The following is a 21,758-nucleotide window of genomic DNA, read 5'->3' on the forward strand; positions in this document are numbered from 1 at the left end:
ATATCATGAATAAACGCAATAAAAAGTAAACCCATTGTCACCAGAGTCGAATAGATTCTACGCCACTTCTTCATTTCATATGGTCATACCCATATACTACGATTCCCTTGTTAACACAAGACTTAAAATCGAAGCTAAATAAAATGAAACACTTTAATCATTCATAATAGAACAGAAAAGGATTTATAAAAAAAATCATTTTATTAATAATAATACTACTTTCATTTAGAATGAGTTATTTGTATGCATTTACATACATAAAATGTTTTTGTTATATCTTAAATAATTTTTAAATAAATATGAACATAATTTAAAAAATTTCCCTATATTACGTTTTGAGAGGTTTATGAAACTTTTTCCTCTTTGCCTTTTTGTTTTTTTTTTTTATTTTATATATTTATTCATCAAAAATGTGTTAATTTTGTATGTTTGATTCATCGAAAGCGGTGCCTTGAGTGTAGATTTATAAAAACTCACAATCCCCTGAATACGATGAATCGATACTTAAATGGCATTATTGTTGCATGAGATATATATATTTATGTATGTATGTATATACTATGTATATCTTGAAATAAGCTTTCCATCTATTTTTTTATAAAAGTCGTTTATTCACATTTGTAAATGCTTATAGAATGGAAAGTAATACTTAAAATCGTTGTTGGGTTTACCCATATTAAAATGTGCTCTTCTCAGCGAGCGTTCATGTAATCGTCGTTAGGCATTAGATTTGCTTCTAAATCTAAATCGTTTGGTGTTTCAAATCCACCAATACCTGTTGGCGGAATTTGATTGCAATTTCCGAACATATTTATCATGTTAGAGTTCGGCATTTCGTTGAGTCCATGACCAGTGTTAATATTTCCCATAATTTGAGGATTAGAATAACGTTGGAAAAACTCAATGCCAGGATGCACTCGCATATTGTTGATGTTTTGTGATCTCGCTGGCATGTACTGAATTGTATTTGGTGCATTCATTTTTACATGTATGTTGGGAGATATGTTGAAATTGTCGAAGTTAGACGGCAACATACGACGATTCAGCGGCCTATTTCCTGAAATAATGTCATTACAGCCTACTCCTCCCATTGAATTAGCATTGTAGTTTCCCGGCATGTTAGGTAAGCACATTTTCCCTCCATTTAACATGCGTTGATCAATTGGGCCAGAATCACCACACAGCATATTGTTTATATCTGATGGAAATTGATTTGATCGACTTCCCGGTGGCCCAACCATTCCAACATGATTTGCGTTCGACATTTGATTACAATGATCAATTGAATGGTCAGATGCTCGGCTTGTATGCGACATTAACTCTCCGCTATCCACAAGACTACCTCCTCCACCTCCGATTGAGTTTAACCCCATGCCGCAACCTGTCAACTGCTGAGACATCTGAGCTAGAGATGAAATAGGATCAAAACCACTCGTATTCTTATTTTGGCCAATGCGGTTACAGTTTGGGTTTAATGGTATATTGTCGATGCGTCGACAAAATTGTGAAGTCATTTGTTGAATATTTTGTCGACCAATTGGCGGCAAGCCACATGCAGAATAATTCAAACCAAAGTTGCTATATTTTTGATCCATGCAAATGTTGTCCGGCATATCATTTATTAGAGGACCCTTATATTTATGAGGACTAGAAGTTTTGCAATCTATTTCTCTGGGTGACAAGTGTGGTAAAGTATTCGAGTTCATGTTATGCATTAAACTGTTTATATTCGTACCACTTGAAATTCCACTTAGAACTGTTGGTGTTGAGTGTGTTGGATGTGTGATAGTAGCCGATGAATTTACAACCTCCGTATTAGGTGGAGTTAGTGAACCAAATGATACCCGTGGCCCTTGTGGTGAAGGCAGTGAAATATCTGTATTTGTATTCACATTTGTGGGAGATTCTGTAGCTATTGGAACTGAAGCAGAACGTTGAGTTTGGTTGTACGGTGGTGGCGGTCCACTGTTATTACGGCTATTTGGGCTGGGCCCTGCGCTCGATTTTGGGGGCATACTATAACCTGAACCTCCCATAGATAGGGAACGGGATATGGGAGAATTTTGTTGGCAATTCATTGAATTGTTGCCTACTGTACCAGGATGTTGACCTGAATTTAGCAGTCTATTTTTGAAGTTATCCTGAAAAGGGTTACTCTCAAATTTAACCCATTCCTCTTGGGTCATATTTATGTTCATCGCTCTGCTAACGTTTTCTGTTTCTGACGATGAACAGTTATCCATATTAAACGATTGGCCTATTTCAGTATTATTTTCAATTATTGAGCTAATCGTTTCGCTGTTCATATCGCTTGAGCCTCTTGACTTAGTCATATTTGAATTACTAATTTTTTGAATACATCCTCCTCCTGTCACCATCAAATCAGTAGCCAAACCGGGCGCTCCCTCAATACTTGAATTTCCTTGACACTTTCCCGAATTTCCCAAAGCATTGCGCATGGCCGGTGGAAACATTTTGCTTTGATCTGAGCAATTTGCTGCAGAAATAGATTCAGATGGATGATGTACTAGATTACTACCTTGACCAGTTTGGAATTCGCTGCCGTCGTTTTCTGGGAAAAGAAATTTGTTCATTTTCTTAAGTTTTGCTAACTGCTCTTCCCGATGCTGGCGTTGTTGAGGAGTAAGATTCTCATCGGGAACCTTTACTCCTTGCAATGATGGTACATTTGTCTTATCTTCCACTTTAATATCACAAGGTCCAGATTTGTTATCATAATTTTCAGAGTTGTTCAAATTTTCCATTGGATTTTGTGTAGAACACCCTTGTTCCAATGCTCCATCCCAGCCTTGGTTCGTTTTATTAACCACATTTCGTAAAGCGGATCTGTGAGATAATTTATTGGAGTCGTTAATCCAATATGACTGTTGAGCAACAGAACTGCTAGATGATCCCGAGTGCATAAAATTCATTATATTCATGGAATACTGTTTCTGAATCTTAGACGCCTTTGCCGGATTTTTCAAAAAGTCCTCTAAAAACAACTTGGTGGAAGGTTGCATACAATGATACGCAATGATTGTGGGGTACTGTCCAGTAATCACTGCTTCGGCGCTTTTGTTGGCAAGTTGAGTAGAAAACACGAAAACATGATTTTGTTGCTGCAAATATTCTGTTGCTACACCGCTTCCACTCGAAAACATGCCATGATTCTCACCTTGTTTTGAAAACTTTGTTATGTTTCCATTAAATGCGTTTAAGTTTTTTGCAATGTTGGAAATAAACGAATCCTGGGACTTAGGACTAATACTTGCATTGGCCAATATACCACAGCTGTCTTGACTGGCGCTTTTGGGACGTTCCTCCAGTTGAGTGTTCTTATCGTTTGACAGAGGTGAGTTTATTTTATTTGGTGCTATGTGGCCGCTATTGTCATTATTGCCACAGTTAGATTGATTGATGATAGATCCAGAACCAGAAACAAATCCCGACGGTGATATCGGTGATAGTGATGCATCTTCTTTTTTAATCTCTTGTTCATCCCTTTCAGATTTGATGGAACATGCATTAGGCCTAATTTTACCCAAAGAAACCTGCTTTGATAAAGCTTTTTTCGAATTTGGTGATGCAAGACTTCCCGAAGGAGCGCTATCAGTATCAACTTCCCGTACATTGCCAGCACATTCCGCTTTCTGTACATTTTGAATGGATTCATCTTCACAAGGACTATGTGCAGACTTAATTGTAGATCCATCAAATTGGTCCGTAAATTTATTAGGCATGTCCATCCCATGTCGACCCCGTGAATTACATCTAGAATCTTGTCTATTTAATTCCATGACACCAAATTCCAACTGCAATTGTAATACATCACGCCATTTAGATATAATAATTGATATGACTTAAGCAAAATCAATCTTACTTTATGAAACGCATTAATAAGGCCGCCGCCGTGACCAATATGATGGGAATTCCTTCTTCAAAATCTAGCCTCCAACATTTTAAGATTTGCTTGTCCTCTGTGTTCTATAAAAACCCAGGTGGCTCCTTATTTTTTTAACCATATTTTACAATGCTACGATTAAACCACTCTTCCTACAGATTGTGGTTGGAAACTAAATGTCGATTTTCGATTTTCGTAAAAATCGAAATCGTAGTCGTTTGAAATCGAAAAGTAACACGAAGAAATTGTATGAGATGTTTCACGTCAAATTTACTCTCTCTCTCGTAAATCTAGAATTCAATTATGCTTTATTTATTTCAATATTTCAGTAACAGGCCCATAGAAGACCTATATAATTACGATATTACTTAAAAGAATCTACAGTACAAAAAAAAATTTAATATGCAAATCATTTCATATAATAGTTTGCATCTAAAATATTTTAAATTAAAAACAACTGAAACGTAAAAGGAAAAAACAATTTCCTTGTTTTTTCCTTTGAAGACTTCGCACAACAAAGAGATTTTTGTGAACTAGTCGCTTTCGAAACCTGCAACTTTCTCCTGTTACATTCCTTTCCTTCCCGAAGATACGTCTTAAAGGCAATATCTATCTCTTAGTGAAACGTAGTACAGTATCTCTGGAGATTTAAACCAATTAGCCATAATAGACAACCGCAACAAATGAAAACAATTCTTCTAACAGCGACAATGGAATGTCTTTGACGAAGATTACAGTTAAGTACAAGAAATTGAATATCATTATTAGATAAAAAAATATAAACCATTTGAATAACATTGGCTTACAATTTCATCCAAGGACGAAAGACTAACACCTTTATAGTCAAGGACAGAAAAATAAATCCATGATCAGATAAACCAGAATATGAGAACTGGTTGTAAATTCTTAACATATGTTTACAAAATATTAAAAATAAATCTAACAGGGAAGTCGAACTGTGTGCAACATCGTAATGGGTAGGAATAGAATGGTGTACAATGCTAAGATTAAATCTATCACTCATCTTTGTTGTTGTTGTAGTAGCAGTGTGTGGTACACTGAGGCGGCAGCCCTTGCCGATGAAGGAATTCATCGGGTCAATCCGGTACATACAACCGGCTGCCATGGGATTGACCCATCTTTCTCACTTTAAAGCTCATAGATACATCAAACAAGTTGTTGAAGTCACCCATGAGCGTGTGAATGCTCCATACGGGGCAAAAATGTATTACTTTTACAAATAACCTTATGTATAATATTTGGGGAAGCATACAAGGCCACACCAAAAAAGCTCATAGATACATCAAACAAGTTGTTGAAGTCACCCATGAGCGTTCCTCTAAGGAACCGGGGCAAAAATGTATTACTTTTACAAATAACCTTATGTATAATATTTGGGGAAACATACAAGGCCACACCAAGTTCAAGGCGATTATTCCTACGGCATATATAGTCAGACACCTGTATAGCTTATATTGAAATAGAAGTATTCAGCCTGTTTCAGTTACTCCAAAACATGTGAATAGTTACGATGCATTTTGCTTCTTATCTCCTGGATCTTAAAAGTATTACTCTGCAATTTATAGCTTGGCAGATTGATATGATGGATTTTTTGCTAACGAGAGGACGTTTAGTGTGAACATCTTTACCGACAGTAAAATTGCCATAATGGCAATAACAACCAGGACGGTAAGGTCACGAACAGTCTTGTAGTGTAAGAAGGAGATTAACGCCTTCTCTGAGGATGGCAAAATCCGCATCGTTTGGGTGCCGGGCTATAACGGAGTAGGGGGAAATGGTAGGGCAGACGATTTGGCGGTGAAGGCAAGAGGACTGCCGTCAATAAACTTGGTTACCCCGAAGCCTTTCGGGTCGACGCAGTCCGAGTTAAGGGAGTAGGCGAGTTAAGGGAGTGCATGCAACATTGGGGAACAGGAAAACGATCGGTAGGACGGCGAAAATCCTATGGGGGATCCAGATCGTGAGAAGATGAGGCTATTACTGAAAGGAAGTAAGAAGAAGGTCAGTATAGCTATTGGTATCATAACGGGACACATAGGACTACGAGCTCACTTGTGTAAAATCGGTGCGGCAAGTGATAGCATGTGTAGGGCATGCGGAGAAGATTATGAGATTGGAGCATTTCCTTTGTCATTGCCCGGCTTTCGCGTCTAACAGATACCGGCACTTAGGAGGAAACACAATACCAGACATGAACCAACTTGGGGGAGTGGTATTGAAAACAATTAAGGATTTTGTAAGTAGCACGGAATTCCTAACTTAAAATTTGCCTAACAAATTTAAAAAAATTTACAAAACTCCCATTACCTCCAAAGGAACAAGACCATCAAGAAGGCATAATTTTCACAAGGTTATTGTAGCGGTAGAAAGCTGCTACCAAGTGAAGATGATGTTGAATGCTGCAGAATAATTAGCAAAGGGCTCAAAAAGGATGATTTTAATTAGAGGAGTTTTGTATGACTTTTTGAAGCTCTTGGATATTGGGGCGACTTAAGCTTATAGCGATTAAGATTGTTAGACGTGTGCCATCATATAATCTGAGTTTAAGGATCATAACAGCAGTAACCACAAAAATTTATTTTGAAGTTTATATTTTGTAAGGCAAATTCAAAAATTAATTGAACTGGGTTGATGCGGCCACCTGATAAATACGCCTTGATATATAGTAACGTGTATCGTACACATTTACAAAATAAGAAGAATGCATACTTCTTCTGCTGATCATTCCTTTTTCCTTTTCCGTGCGTGATAGCTGTGGGCACCACACAGGCTGGTCCGATCTGTGTGGCGTTCATTGTTGTCACGAGAAGCTTAGCTGTGAGCAACCGGGCACGTCCACAGGTTGCGTATAGTAGAATGCTCCATACGGAGTAGCTGCAACGGCAGTCGCGGACAATCAGAGATATGGAGCGGAGAGTCTCAGTGAGAGGTCGGGCGGCACCGGCTCTTGCACAAATACTGAGTTCCTATGATGCACGATATGACAAGGTGAGTTATTGGCGCCTTTAAATAACCACCGGCCACCCTGTTCCGCGGCGATCAGTGTTTTGGACCGTAACGAGCTTGCTCACCCACAGGAGCTTTACGAGGATCGCCACCTCCATATGAAAATGTGGCTACAACAACAAAAACAACATTCCATCATCCATTACTTTTTAAAGTATACTCTGAAAAAATATTTGAAGAAGCTTTTAAAGGTAAAAATTTGGAATGAAATTAAATGGGATTTTAATGAATAATATCAGTGGTGCTATTCTCTTAATGTTTTCTTTGTCGAACCGACATTGTTAATTAACAAAAAAAATCCGTTGAATTAATCGTTAATTATTATTATTATTATTCTGTATTTCAAAGTTCAATAAAAATAAGAAATGTAAAAAAAACTAATATTGGGTTGCCCAAAAAGTAATTGCGGATTTTTCATATAGTCGGCGTTGACAAATTTTTTCACAGCTTGTGACTCTGTAATTGCATTCTTTCTTCTGTCAGTTATCAGCTGTAACTTTTAGCATTCTTTAGAAAAAAAAGTGTAAAAAAAGTATATTTGATTAAAGTTCATTCTAAGTTTTATTAAAAATGCATTTACTTTCTTTTAAAAAATCCCCAATTACTTTTTGGGCACCCAATATTTACCAATGATTTTCGGTTGTTACTCATACCGACAAATTTTGAAAAAATTTGAATACAGAATAGCACTTACCGCCAAATATCGTTAATCCTGTCGATAAGTATGCGACGATGGGTTGTTTTTACTACTCCTGTACCAGGACAAACTTCACCCCAAAGAGGTGTCGCATTGCGGCACGCTGTTCGGGCTCGGCTATAAAAATGAGGTCGCTTATCATTGATCTTAAAAAAACTTGAATCGGACAGCACTCATGGATATGTGAAAAGTTTGCAAACAACAATAAATTTAGTTTGTTGTTGTAGCAGTTTGTTGTGTCGAGTCGAGTGTTGTGTTGAGTGTCAAGACCCAGGAACTCTGCGACTAAGATGAAGTGTGTCCACAGGGATCTGGGTCTGAGTCGAGTAGGTCTGGCTGGGCAGTTAAACAGGTGACGTGTATCGTGCGGTCCCTGGTTACAATAGGGACATACATCGTGCACGTCGGCATCAATCCTTGCTCTGTAGGTGTTGAGGCTGCTGCATCTGCCGGAACGTAATTGAACCAGAACTACTCTGGTTTGCCGGGGGAGGTCAATTTCTTCAGGTGAAATGGGAGGCGGTCGTTCTCCAAGGACTACATTTACCCGGTAACCATTTACTGCATCTGCTACCATGTCTGCATGAATGTTGTCTAGACCTGCTTGATATGCCGCAAACCTTTTAGCTTAGTTCTCAATATTTAAAAACGTGTTTAAACTATTATTCTATTTTTATTACTGATATATAAATTGAAACAAACTTATTGTAATACAATTTCGAATAGATCTCAATATATAATATACAGTATTACCAATATTATTAGAATTATTACAACTGTATTCTTTTCGATTATTATAAATATTTTATAATTATATATGTACATAACCAATCTATAATATCATCAAGTTTCCGGCAGATGCCTATTGCTCTAACTTTTAGCTGTCTATTACTTCAGAAGTTCGGCTAAATTTTACACATCGTGAAAGATGTGGAATTTTTTTCAAGAAATGGATGTCAGATAGTTAGATGGATCTGCCTAGAACTGACAATACATGAATTAAATAAATGCCGAATGAAAAAAAAACTTAATTATAATTATAAACTATTTTTTTATGTCATATTTTCTTTTAACCTTTGAACAGACAAAAAATATATGTAGATAAATATAAATATACACTACGCTGGTTCTCGTGGGAAAAATTCTTATTTCCACACTCACTTCACTTCGTGGCTTCGGATGTTCAGATATCCACGTAATCATTTGTTCTAAAACTCCAACTCAAGGTTTCGATGAACAATAAATTTTAATTTTTTTGTAATCATTGTGTACCAAAAAAAGAAAAAAACGAATACAAAATCTCTCTTTAGACTATCTATAATTAATGTAATTAGTATTCTTATTATTTTGCAAAAATATGGGCATAATCTTAAATTAAAAATATACCGCCATTGTTTTGTGGTTTCAATGTACGGTTAGTGGTAATTTTTACTCATCTAGTAGAAGATTGCTTGTAACCAAAGGAAATTATTTTTTTAAAAACAAAAAAAAAAATTGTTTTTCGATGTTTGTTGTACTTTTGGAAAAAATTCTATCCAGATTTTGTTTATGGTTTTATAACATAAAACAAGAAAATTGAGTTCGAAAATTAGACTTTTAACACGTATTTGGGCTTGATAGGCCAGCAACGATATATTTTAGGCAAATTTATAACACATATATGTAGGTATATATCCAAATAAAGATATATGTACTATGTTTCAAACCAATATATTAATATCATTCGTAACGTAGTATCTAAAAATTTGACAAATCAATTATTTTCGCACTAACCTCTGACCTATTGCCATGACCACGATCCTTTTTTTTGTAAAGAAGAAGGCAAATCATTTTTTAATGGCACCACATCAGTTTTTACCAGTAGTCACATCAAGCAGACATTTTAGTGATGATAAAATTGTACTGAAATTTGATCTTATGGTACATTCATGAATGCATCGTTAGGTATAAGATTGTTTTCCACACCTAAATCATTTTGATCGAATCCTCCACCACCTCTATTGGGTCCACAATTTCCGAATAAATTCATCATATTGGGGTTTGCTAAATCGCTATTGATATGACCGGATGAATTTGTTGGTCCCATATTTCCGTGCGGATAACGCTGAAAAAATTCCATATTTGGCGGTACACGCATATTATTCATATTTTGTGATCTAGCCGGCATGTATTGAATTGTATTAGGTGCGCTAGCCCTAATATGAACATTGGAGGACATATTAAAATTATCGAAGTTATTGGGCATGCGGCGATTGGAAGCCATCATCGCTCGATTTGAAGACATCATATCATTGCCGCTAATGCTTGAGTCTCGTAGTCCGACTCCTGTTAATGTATTGTGATTAAAATGTCCCGGCGGTAATCCCAGTTTTCCATTTAACATGCGTTGGTCCATTGGATCCATACCATTCATTTCCGAAGGAAATTGGCCTGGACGAACGCCTAAACCGCCTAATCCCATATTATTGTTAGGCATTTGGTTGCAATGGTCCAAGGGATGATCATTTGCTCTACTAGAGGATGGTCCTCCCATCATCTCCCCTGTGTTAACGTCCATAAGTGAGGGGTTATTACCCCCTCCGCCTATTGTACTTAACCCCATGGCACTGCCCGTCAACTGCTGAGACATTTGGGCTAAAGAAGCAATAGGATCAAAATTGCTAACAGCTTTACTTTGATTAACACGATTGCAGTTGGGATTTAATGGTATATTGTCAACTCTACGACAGAATTGTGGTGGCATTTGCATATTTTGTCTCATATTTTGAGCGTTCACTGGGGGCATCCCGCAATTGGGATAGTTTAATCCAAAATTTGTATACTTCGATTCCATGCCAGCATTAGCTTGCATTTCGTTGATTAGAGGACTCTTGCTTTTCTGTGGGCTGTTTCTTTTCAATTTGTGGCAAGGATTCATTGAATCCATTTCATTGTGCGACATGTGTGCAAGAGAGTGTGATGCTGAATTTGCTGCCATATTACCAAGATTCGCCGCATTGTGAGAATTGTACATCTGAGTCGGGTTGGCAAGATTTGGACCATCCCGTGAATAAATGTTTTTTACGTTTCCTCCAAAAGGCGTTGTAGATGTATTCGAGGGATTATTCACAGGTGGAGCAGAACTTGAGCCTTCAACATTCGGAGGTGTAGAAGATATGCCGAAAGGTGGTCGGGATGCATGCGGAGAAAGACCCATATCTGTGTTAACGTTATTAGCATTTGAGTGAGTTGGTGATTGTGTTGATATCGGAACTGAAGCAGAGCGCTGAGTTTGATGGTATGGAGGAGGGGGACCGTTGTTATTGCGATTTGTTGGACTTGGTCCAGAATTAGGACAAGTTTGCATTCCGAATCCAGAAACACCTATAGAAAGTGAACGAGATAAAGATGAGTTCTGTTGACCAGGAATGGAATTATCCATCAAAATACCAGGGTTATTAAGAGATTTTGTGTCTTTGAATTTGAAATTATCTCCGAATGGGCTATTCTGAAACTTAGCCCATTCCTCTTGGGGCATGGTCACATTCGATGAACCACGGGCTAGCGCATCCGCTTCTGTTTGAGGACAATTGTTAAGGTTAAAGGAAGACGTCATATCTTGGTTACCTTCAATACTTGTATTAATTTGCTCATCTCCTCGGCTTCTAGAGTTTATTGACTTAATATTTGTATCAATTTTACCAATACATCCCTGTTGTTTATGGGTCTGCATGACACCAATATTTGATGATTCGCCAGTATTGGCGTCATCGCCCAAATGCGGTACACTGTCAATACCACCTTGGTTAGCCGTTATATATTTTCCAGCATTTCCTGCAGCATTATTCTCCTGACCTGCAGTATGTAGCGAATCCGCAGAGACAGGCAAGCTACTTGTTGAGGCTTCGCTTGGTACTGAACTGCTATTGGCCAGTGATGGATGCAAATCATGGCCTTCATTTTCAGGAAACAGAAACTTATTCATTTTCTTCAGCTTAGCCAATTGCTCCTCTCGATGCTGACGTTGTTGGGGAGTAAGATTTTCATCTGGAACTTTCACTCCTTGTAAAGAGGGAACATTTGATTTATCATCATCCTTAATACCACACATTTGATGTGTGTCGAATCCTTCCAATGCATTTACAGACCCAGTCACCTTATTATCTAATCCAGTTGATTGGTCCCATCCCGTTGCATTCTTATTTATACCAGCATTTCGCAGTGCGGGCCTTTGTGCCATTTTGTTCGAATTATTGCAATCATTTAACCAGAATTGCTGTGCTCCACCACGATTTAGCCCACCTGATTGCATTAAATTCATTATATTCATTGAATATTGCCTTTGCTGCTTTGACGTTTTTGTTGGATTTTTTAAAAAGTCTTCCAAAAACAACTTGGTAGATGGTTGCATGCAATGATATGCTATGATAGTCGGAAATTGACCACTAATTACTGCCTCGGCACTTTTGTTGGCAAGTTGTGTAGAAAAGACGAAGACGTGATTTTGTTGCTGCATAAATTCGCCGCCACCACCACTATTAGCGGGATTCATTGGACCTTGGCTCTCACCTTGCACAGGAAAATTAAATTTAGAGTTGTTTCCATTAAAAGGATTCAAATTTCTGGGTAAGTTTTGAATATTTGAATTAGAATTAAAAACATCTGAATTTGAATTGGGACTCATTCCCATATTGGTGCTAACTCCATCTAGGTTCGGAGTAATATTTGTTGGGCCTCCTGTTGGTGCTGAACCGACACTCTTGGAACGTTCCTGTGCATCGTCGTTTCCATTTTCATCATTTTTGCTCATGGGGGAAACATTTTGAGGTGACATTGTATTTTCTTCTTTCTTAATGTCTTTCTCATCTCTAACAGATTTGGGTAAGGATACATTGGTGTTCACTTTGTTCATGGGGACTTGCTGTTGAATTTTTGAGTTGGGAGATGTGGTTGTTGTGGATGGGCCGTTAGAGTTGCCCAAATTTTCAATATCTCCTTCCAGGGCCATGGGACTACTTTCTGTTTTCGGAAATGATGCTGCCTCCTCCTCGCACGGACTGTTGGTGGCAGTTTTTGTATGTTGGTTTATGGGTGGTAAATCCTGTTGTTCGGGGAAACTAGAAATGTCTTGAGTTTGCCTCACGTTGTTATCTTCTAAACCTTGCACATTGACATCCATTATATTTTCAGCTGTATTCACTATTCACCAATGCCAATCCACGAAGCTAATACCTAAAATTTAATCACATTGTAATGAAAATTATACGCACCACTTTTCATCAAAATAGCAAAATATCATACCCATGCATACTTAAATATCAATTGAAGATAAAAATTCTTAGTTTATCCTCTCTTAATTGCAAAATGAGTTCTCCACTATATTTTTATTTTCTATTCAGAATATAAATTTCTCAGAGTCGAAGTCGACTTTTAGTGAATAAAACAATCGAATAGTCGACTTTGAAGTAAAAAAAAGTCGACTAATTAATGTTGCTTCTATAGAGCACAGACCGTGGTATAATTAAGATGTATTGTCCATGGTACAATTAAGAGGTAGTGTCATCAGCACAAAAAATCTACCCCTAACGAAACTACCTTGATTGGCAAATGCCGTGAATGTAAATGTCAAAGTGGTTTTGAGAATAAATACAATTTATCTTATTCAAATGTGTTTTAAAGTTGTATTTTCATCATTTTAAACCTGTTTTGTAGCTTATATGTGGAATATTGGATCAAATAAAACAAAGTTTTATTTGCTTAGAAAAAAGCATATCTGTATTAACAAGCATTTGACATTTAGATTTATTGCAAAATCAAAACAAACATAAAACATTGTAGTCAGCTATTCGCATGACTTCACCTTATAAGTGCATTATATAAAACCACTTTGACATTTCAATATACGGCATTTGCCACTCAAGGTAGTTTCGTTGGGGGTAGTTTCTTGTTGTTGTGCATGACCTAACCAACGCAACAGTTGTAATTTGATACATTTAACTATGCTAACGTCGTCATACAGCTTATACCGTTCGTGGTTCACATGACACCGATACTCTTCATCAATGCAATCTGGTTTATAAATTTTACGATGAATATTTCTCTCAAACCCTGCCTCATCTGCTTTCACAAGTACGCATGCCTCGGAACCATATAAAAACACGAGTAGTATCAGTGTCTTGTATAGTATGATCTTCGTCTGTCGAGGTGGCTTTGTTTCTAAACTGCTTACTCAATCCCATGACAAAACAATTAAAGGTGGTCTCATTTGTTCAACAACCACAAATCAAATGGTGCAATCCGCCATCAAGCTGAACGTCGTTTTGCCAACCTACGCAAACAGATTTATGTGCCTGTGTGTATACGTGTGCGTACATGAGCAGAAACTATGCGAGAAAGAAGATAACATCAAAGAGAATGTAAACAAAATCTGTCATCTGAATACCGTCAAACCTGGCTTGCTGTTAACAGCTGTTTGCGTGAAACCACCTTTTTCAATCCGCCTTGGATCTGATGTATGGTCATTGTAATAGTATTGGTGAAAACAAAGGTGTATGCGTCACATGTACACATAACCTTCAGTCGTGGCAGAAAAATCAAAATCATTTGATTTTTTTCTATTTTTAATAGTGTCTATCGATTACCATTTACAAAGAAATGTTTAATCATTAATTGACACGGTGAGTACGATCAAGATGTTCCGTCTAAAAGAGCCATAATGAACTATAAATCGTGATGTATTAAAATTGAACAGCAACTATTTTTTGTCAAACACTGTGACTGTTGCCAAATGCCATAAACCTGCTCTCATGATTTTTGCGGTTGGCAAACTTTGTCACAAAGTGTCGATAAATCCCATCAGTCGATAAGGGTTATTGGTTGTTATCACATGCAATCGATTAATTTCTATTCTCGATTCTCTCTTTCTCTCTACAGCTCGTATTAAAAGTTGAAATTAAATAAAATTGAAAAGGCATTGGAAAAAGTGAAATATCGCCTCATAGTTAAACATGAATAAAATGGGCGAAATACGCATTTAAAAATACATACAGTAGTGACAGAGGTATTCCTATCTTGGACATTTAATAAATTCTTCGTTTCGATATCTACCCTTTAACGAATATGTATGTGTTATTCTAAAAAAATACAGGTGCGGTCAAAACAATAGTTTGCTAGAGAAAGTTGTAAATCCATAACATTAATAAAAATAATTTGGCTAGTTTTACAATTTAACCGTCTTCTCCACATTGCTTAATCGGGGTCATTGCATTGTAATAATTTTTTTAACTTGGTTTTTTGTTTCTCGGCAATTCAGATAAGAGCCGCCGCCGCATCCATCATATGTATAACAAGAATTCGAGTATGTATGTACGTATGAATGTACGTATGAAATGCTCGGCCTTTGAAAAAATCAATAATGTACAACGAATACGCGTATATACTATGCACGAATTTGCTCACGGTCCTTGTTTCCTATCTTCCCGTAACGTTGACGGTTTACACCCAAATTTTGAAATTTTTAGAAAATAATACCAAGTGGTCTTTAATTTTTTGGAACATCCCATAGCTTTAGTATTGGCTTGTGAAAAACATGGCGATAGAAATGTAAAATTTATTCATTCAATATTGTAATTTGTTTTGTAAATGTTTTCAGAATTTCGACGTTTAATGGCAAAGATTTAGTGAATTACATGTACGTATCCATATAAAAATTAGGAATGGAATTAAAATACAAATGCATGTGTATTTCTTTCTCAATTACAGGATAAAACGTCTTTATCGTACTGAAGAATCCGGAATAGAAATCTGTGAAAATATTTCCACATAGCATGGAGCCTTCAGTATGCTTAAATGATGAAGCCGATTTTGAAGCTCAAAATGCAGCTCTACAAGAATATGGCCAATATACAACAGTATATCCCAACGCTTCTCTATATGCAACGACAAAGTCTGCAGCTGGGATAGGTGTAGGCCGAATGGGTTCTCAATGCTCATACAGGACAGATCACAGTTCGGCAAAAATAATAGGCTCTCAGAGCAATTTGACAAGTTCTGTACAGGAACTAAATAGTTCTGCGGGGATGCAGGCTGACCAGGGAGGAATTATGCCACCGAATCTGCGTTATCTACAACCCTCTCAGTATGAAGAAATGGCAGAATATGGAATGAATCCTGTTATGCCATTCCCTGCAGAATCCCAATATGGAGAAGATGCGCCCGTTGCTTATGGTTATGTTTCCGAAGCTAACTATGTTATGCCTTCGGTGAGTGCCAAAACAAATGCATACGTTACAAGGCCACCAATGTTCGACGATAATCGCAATGGGGCCGAAGTTGCTGGCGGGATTGGACTTCCTCAGTCTGGTTTTGATGAGGCACATGACTTTCAGAACAAAATGTCTCAGCTTACAATTAGCTCATTTGGCATTGTATCTCAGCATATGCGCAATGGTGGAAAGGATGAAATAGTTGATGGATCATGCAGTGACATATGTTCGACAATGCGATGGCGGGATCCGAATCTCTCTGAAGTTATAAGCTTTTTAAACAATCCAAACAATGCAATAAAGGCGAATGCTGCAGCATACTTGCAACATTTGTGCTATATGGATGACCCAATCAAACAACGAACCCGTATCTTGGGCGGCATTCCTCCACTGATAAGATTACTTTCATATGAAGCACCTGAAATCTATAAGTGAGTGAATGTGCCTAATGAAAAGCAGCTTAATAAAGATGATTTGTTGTTTTGCAGGAACGCATGCGGTGCATTGCGAAATCTGTCCTATGGTAGACAAAACGACGAAAATAAACGAGAGATAAAAAACGCTGGAGGTTTGGCAGCTTTGGTCAATTTATTGTGTCGCACACAAGAGTCTGAAGTTAGGGAACTAGGTACATATATATATTCCAATTTGTAGTAAGGCTTGGGAGAAAATTATTATTTAAAAAGTATTTCTTTTCATTCGCAAATGTTTGAATAAGAGCTTGAGTGCTTCTGCACATTTTTGCATTTCAGTTGAAACACTGCATGATTTTCGTCTAAATAGCACATATATTTTGTTTTCTCCTCAGTTACCGGAGTTCTTTGGAATATGTCTTCCTGCGAAGATATTAAGCGTTTTATCATAGACGAATGCTTATCGGCGGTCGTCAGTAACATTATACATCCACATTCCGGCTGGGATCCTGCTTGTCCCGGTGAAACATGTTTTTCTACAGTATTCCGCAACGCATCCGGAGTTTTACGTAACGTTAGCTCTGCTGGTGAATATGCACGCACTCAATTACGGAATTGCGACCATTTGGTTGAATGTCTGTTGTATGTTGTGCGCCATGCCATTGAAAAAAATAACATTAGCAATAAGACAGTCGAAAACTGTGTTTGTATCTTACGCAATCTGTCATATCGTTGTCAAGAAGTTGAAGATCCCAATTACGACAAACAACCATTATCAGTCCCTACCAGAGCGCTATCTTCGAGTAAGGGTAAGGGAAAATAAAACCAGTTTAATTGAACATTATCTCATAGTTTTGATAATACGAATAACGTTTCAGGTGAAAATCTGGGTTGCTTTGGCACAAGTAAAAAGAAGAAAGCCCAAGCACAGAGTGAACAATTAGATGGTGTAGTTCAATCTGGCTCGTCAAAGAGCAATAGCGACCAAACTAACCGAGGTCCCCTTAAGGGCTATGAACATTTATGGCAACCGGAAGTAGTGCAATATTACTTAGCTTTATTGCAAAGTTGCTCAAACCCAGAAACTCTTGAAGCGGCAGCAGGTGCAATTCAAAATCTTTCGGCTTGCTACTGGCAGCCTAGCATAGATATAAGGGCTGCTGTTCGAAAGGAAAAGGGTTTGCCTATTTTAGTCGAGCTGTTACGAATGGAAGTAGATCGTGTAGTATGTGCCGTTGCCACAGCCTTAAGGAATTTGGCCATCGATCAACGGAATAAGGAGCTGATTGGAAAGTACGCTATGCGCGACTTAGTACAAAAATTGCCTTCAGGTAATCCCCACGATCAAAATACCTCCGACGACACTATTACAGCAGTACTGGCCACAATTAATGAAGTCATTAAAAAGAACGCCGAATTCTCCAGGTCGCTTTTAGATGCTGGCGGCGTTGAACGTCTAATGAATATTACAAATCAGCGGCAGAAATACACATCTTGTGTAAATAAATTTGCTAGTCAGGTTTTATTCACAATGTGGCAGCACCATGAACTGCGCGATGTCTACAAAAAACATGGTTGGAAGGAACAGGATTTCCTTACAAAATTTATCGACTCGCATAGTGCTTCTGCACATTCCCCTAACAATTCAAATAGTACATTGAACCGACCCATGGCTTCTCAAGGACGAACACGCTATGAAGATCGAACAATACAGAGGGGCACAACTAATTCGGGCAGAAATAAAGATGAGCAACATTCGCAACAGTCACACCAGTCCCAACAAAGATCTTGCCAAGATCCACAAATGCTCCGACAAATGGTATTTTATTATAATACATCCTGTCCACTAACTACTTTCTGAACTTTATACATTACCTCTCCAATTTCTAGGTGGACGAATTCACCATGAACGGTGTAGAGGAAACATACCAACGGCCTTCTGCTTATAATTCCGCAGTACCTATGTCAATGTATATACCAAGCAGCGAAAATCCTCGGAATCCGCCTAACTAATAGAACATCACATATTATGTATATAAACATTTTTACTTTAAAAGTGCGCACATATGGCATATATAGAATATAACAAAGAAAAACGCTTTCAAAGTAAAAAAGAGAAACATCAGCAAGAAGAAAAAATATTTGTCAAATTTTATTAAACACACAATTTATTGCATAATATACGACAATGTACGGTACATTTTCAATAGTTGAACGAGTTGACACCTACAAAGAACACCGTATAATTAATAAAACAAAATCATTACCATTGCATTTAATAAAACACCCATTAATTCTAAAAACAAAAACTCATACATTTTATTGAAAATTATTCCGGTAGTGTGTGTCTAAATTTCAAAACCGGTGTTGTAGCCACATTTTCCGGTCCAAAGGACCGATCGCCGCAGGAACAAGTTGACCATTGTTTATTAAAAACGCCCATAATATCGAGCATCATAGGCACTCAGTAGTTGTGACTCTCACTGGGACTCTCCGCTCGATACATCTGATTGTCCGTTACTGCCGTTGCAGCTACCCCGTATTGAGCATTCCACTATCCCCTTGCCGTGGACGCGCCCGGTAGCTCGCAGCTAAGCTTCTCGAGGCAGCAATGAAAACCACACAGATCGAACCTCAAAGTTCCAGCCTGTGTGGTGCTCACAGCTATCCCGTGAAAGGTTTCAAAACTGGATTTATTGCAGCTCTACACATCAAATGTCCCAAATTACTCGGCGTCAAATTTGACAGCTCTTACACATTCTCCCCACATGCCACAGCAATTTGCGATAAAGTCAAAAGTAGAAACAAGGTCCTTAAGTCACTTGCTGGCAGCGCTTGGTGCACAGACAAAGAAACCTTGTTTTCCACGTACAAAGCAATTGGCCGGTCTGTGGTAAGTTATGCAGCGCCAGTGTGGTCTCGTCAGCTTGGTGACACGCAGTGGAATACTATTCAGATTTGTCAGAATGCCTCCGAATTGCGACGGGCTCTCTCCTCTGTTCTCATGTGGACCACCTCCATCAGGAGACAAAGATCCTACCAGTGAGAAGACATAACTACATGCTGTCTAAGCAATACCTTTTGGGCTGTTATCTCTGAGACCATCCAAATCAACATCCTATGGATAGATATCCACCGCACAGAAGCCTTAAGGTAGATCTACAATACATCAGATTGCGGATAGTGGAAAACTTCGTTTTTATGCGGAGTAACTGCAAATGCGGCCGCGGGTCATGCGGGTCGAGACGACAAGGTGAATTATTGGCGCCTTTAAATAATCAATGCCAACATCAGCGTCTGTTCCCAGGTTAGGTGCGGCTGAAGTCGAGCTTCGGATCTTGGAGCAAGCGGCTCGTGACATCCAGGGATACATGTGCGATCCCTCAAAACCCATCCGGGGCACAAGGCCAGTTACCCGCCTTCGTGAAATTACAATTTCTCTGAGAAACAAAAGAATAGAAAAAAACGGACCTCTAACGTTGATGACCCACGCTAAGGAAAAAAACATGAATTGAGGATCTGCACCTGGAATGTCCGGACTCTTTATAGAGAATGTGCAGTATACGCACTGGCGGATGTATTGGCGAAGTACAAGGCAGAAATTACCACCTTACAGGAAGTGCGATGGACCGGGAATGGGGTCACAGCAACACCAAATGGTGACAAACTATAATATAGCTGTCATAACACGAATAATGAATTTGGCTGTGGAGTTGTGGTGAGTCGAAAACTGAAACACCTTGTCTTCAGCTTTACTCCGGTGGATGAGAGGCAGCCACAATTCGCATAAAAGCCAAATGCTTCAACATCATCAGAAGGCAAGGGCGAGCAAACCAAGGATAGAATACGACCGCTGCCCCGCTCATGATGTTAAAATGGTACTGGGAGATTTTAATGCAAAAATAGGAAAGGGAACAGTCGGAAAAACTTGCCTACACGAAGAAACTTCCCATAATGGATTGAGGCAAATATATTTCACCGCGGCAAAGAACATGGTAGTTAGCAGCACCAGATTTCAACGTCGAAACATTCACACGGACACATGGTTGTCACCCGATCAAAATATAAGAAACCAAATTGATCATGTTGTAATAGATGGGAGGCATCCATGCAGCGTGTTAGATGTACGATCCGTGGAGCAAACTTAGATTGTTGCAGCAAAGACAGCAGAACTAATCCCTGATGATGGTATAGAATGTTTACCTCCTAGTCAGAATGAGGTTCAAGTAGCTGTGAGCCGACTGAAAAACAACAATGCAGCAGGAGCCGTCGGGTTGCCCGCTGAACTTTTTAAGACCGGAGGCGGCACGCTAATAAGGAGTATGCATCAGCTTGTCTGCGCGATCTGACTAGAATAACGCATACCCGATGATTGGAATCTCAGCATACTATGTCCCGTACACAAGAAAGCAGCCAAGACGGAATGTGCAACATACAGAGGAATGTCTCCTCCCCATCGCGTAAAAAAGATACCTTCGCGCATACTGTGTGAAAAAGTAAAACACCTAAAACCAATGAGATAATTGAGCCCTATCAAAGCGGCATTAGATCTGGTAAATCCGCCATAGACCAGACATTCGCCTTGCGCCAAATAATGGAAAAGACCTTAGAAGTACAAATCAACACCTACAATCAATTTGTTGACTACAACGCCGTTTTCGGCAGCCCTATAGGTTCAAAGGTATTTCAAGCCATGTCTGAGTTTGGTATACCTGCAAATTAATAAGACTGTGCATGATGACACTTGCTGATACACGTTCCTCAGGAAGAATAGGAAACATCTCTCCGGACCATTCAATACCAAGGGTGTTTCAGACAAGGAGACAGCTTATCGTTTTATCTCTTTAATATTCTGCTGAAGAAGATTATACGAGATGCAGATGCGAATAGATATGGCGCACTAATCACAAGAAATACATGCTACTCGCCTATGCCAACGACATAATAGATCGGTCACCGGAAATAGTAACTGCAGCCTTTAAATGAATCGAAAGAGAATCAGTGATCAGTCCCAAAACGCCTTGTACAACCGATCAGATAAAGAAAATGGAGAAAATTGGGAACCACAACTTTGAGATAGGCAGCAACTTGATCTACCTCGAAACGAATGACACCAGTTTTGAAATAAAGCGGAGAATAATACTAGCAAACACATGCTACTTTGGATTAAGTAGGCAGTTTAAAATCAAGGCCACCTCTCGACAGAGGAAGATTACACTATATAAGGCCCGTATTGTTATATGGTTCCGACGCATGGATTGTGAAAGCAGACGAGGTAGTGCTTGGAGTGTTTGAGAGAAAGTTTTTCGTAAAATATATGGACCAGTTTGCGTTAATTGAGAATAAAGGCGTCGTATGAATCACATCAAAATACAACGGTTGCGTTGGCTAGGTCATGTTGTCAGAAAGAATGAAGGAACTCTAGCAAAGAAGTCTTTTGAAGGCGATAGCGGTGGTGCACGCAAACCGGGACG

The 21,758-nt window shown here is 38.5% G+C and overlaps 2 protein-coding genes across 3 annotated transcripts; one reads left to right on the top strand and one right to left on the bottom strand.

Annotated features, from left to right (window-relative positions):
* Positions 1 to 362: 362 nt before the first annotated feature.
* Positions 363 to 13,053, bottom strand: LOC106095385 (protein BCL9 homolog). The gene is made up of 3 exons (XM_013262625.2): positions 12,909 to 13,053; positions 9,547 to 12,839; positions 363 to 3,815 (listed from the first exon to the last, which is right to left on the bottom strand). Exons 2-3 carry the CDS (start codon positions 12,784 to 12,786, stop codon positions 693 to 695), a joined length of 6,363 nt encoding a protein of 2,120 aa, XP_013118079.2. The 5' UTR covers positions 12,787 to 12,839; positions 12,909 to 13,053; the 3' UTR covers positions 363 to 692.
* Positions 13,054 to 14,492: 1,439 nt separating this feature from the next.
* Positions 14,493 to 18,593, top strand: LOC106095419 (catenin delta-2). Of its 2 annotated transcripts, none has more exons than XM_013262669.2 (7): positions 14,493 to 14,754; positions 15,259 to 15,297; positions 15,369 to 16,302; positions 16,360 to 16,499; positions 16,680 to 17,093; positions 17,163 to 18,103; positions 18,175 to 18,593. In XM_013262669.2, exons 3-7 carry the CDS (start codon positions 15,434 to 15,436, stop codon positions 18,295 to 18,297), a joined length of 2,487 nt encoding a protein of 828 aa, XP_013118123.1. In that variant the 5' UTR covers positions 14,493 to 14,754; positions 15,259 to 15,297; positions 15,369 to 15,433; the 3' UTR covers positions 18,298 to 18,593. The 2 variants fall into 2 exon arrangements, with proteins under 2 accessions (XP_013118123.1, XP_013118115.1); XM_013262661.2 differs by having other exon boundaries at positions 14,493 to 14,667.
* Positions 18,594 to 21,758: the final 3,165 nt, after the last annotated feature.

This window comes from Stomoxys calcitrans, chromosome 5 (assembly GCF_963082655.1).
Source record: "Stomoxys calcitrans chromosome 5, idStoCalc2.1, whole genome shotgun sequence".
NCBI classification, from domain to species: Eukaryota; Metazoa; Arthropoda; class Insecta; order Diptera; family Muscidae; genus Stomoxys; species Stomoxys calcitrans.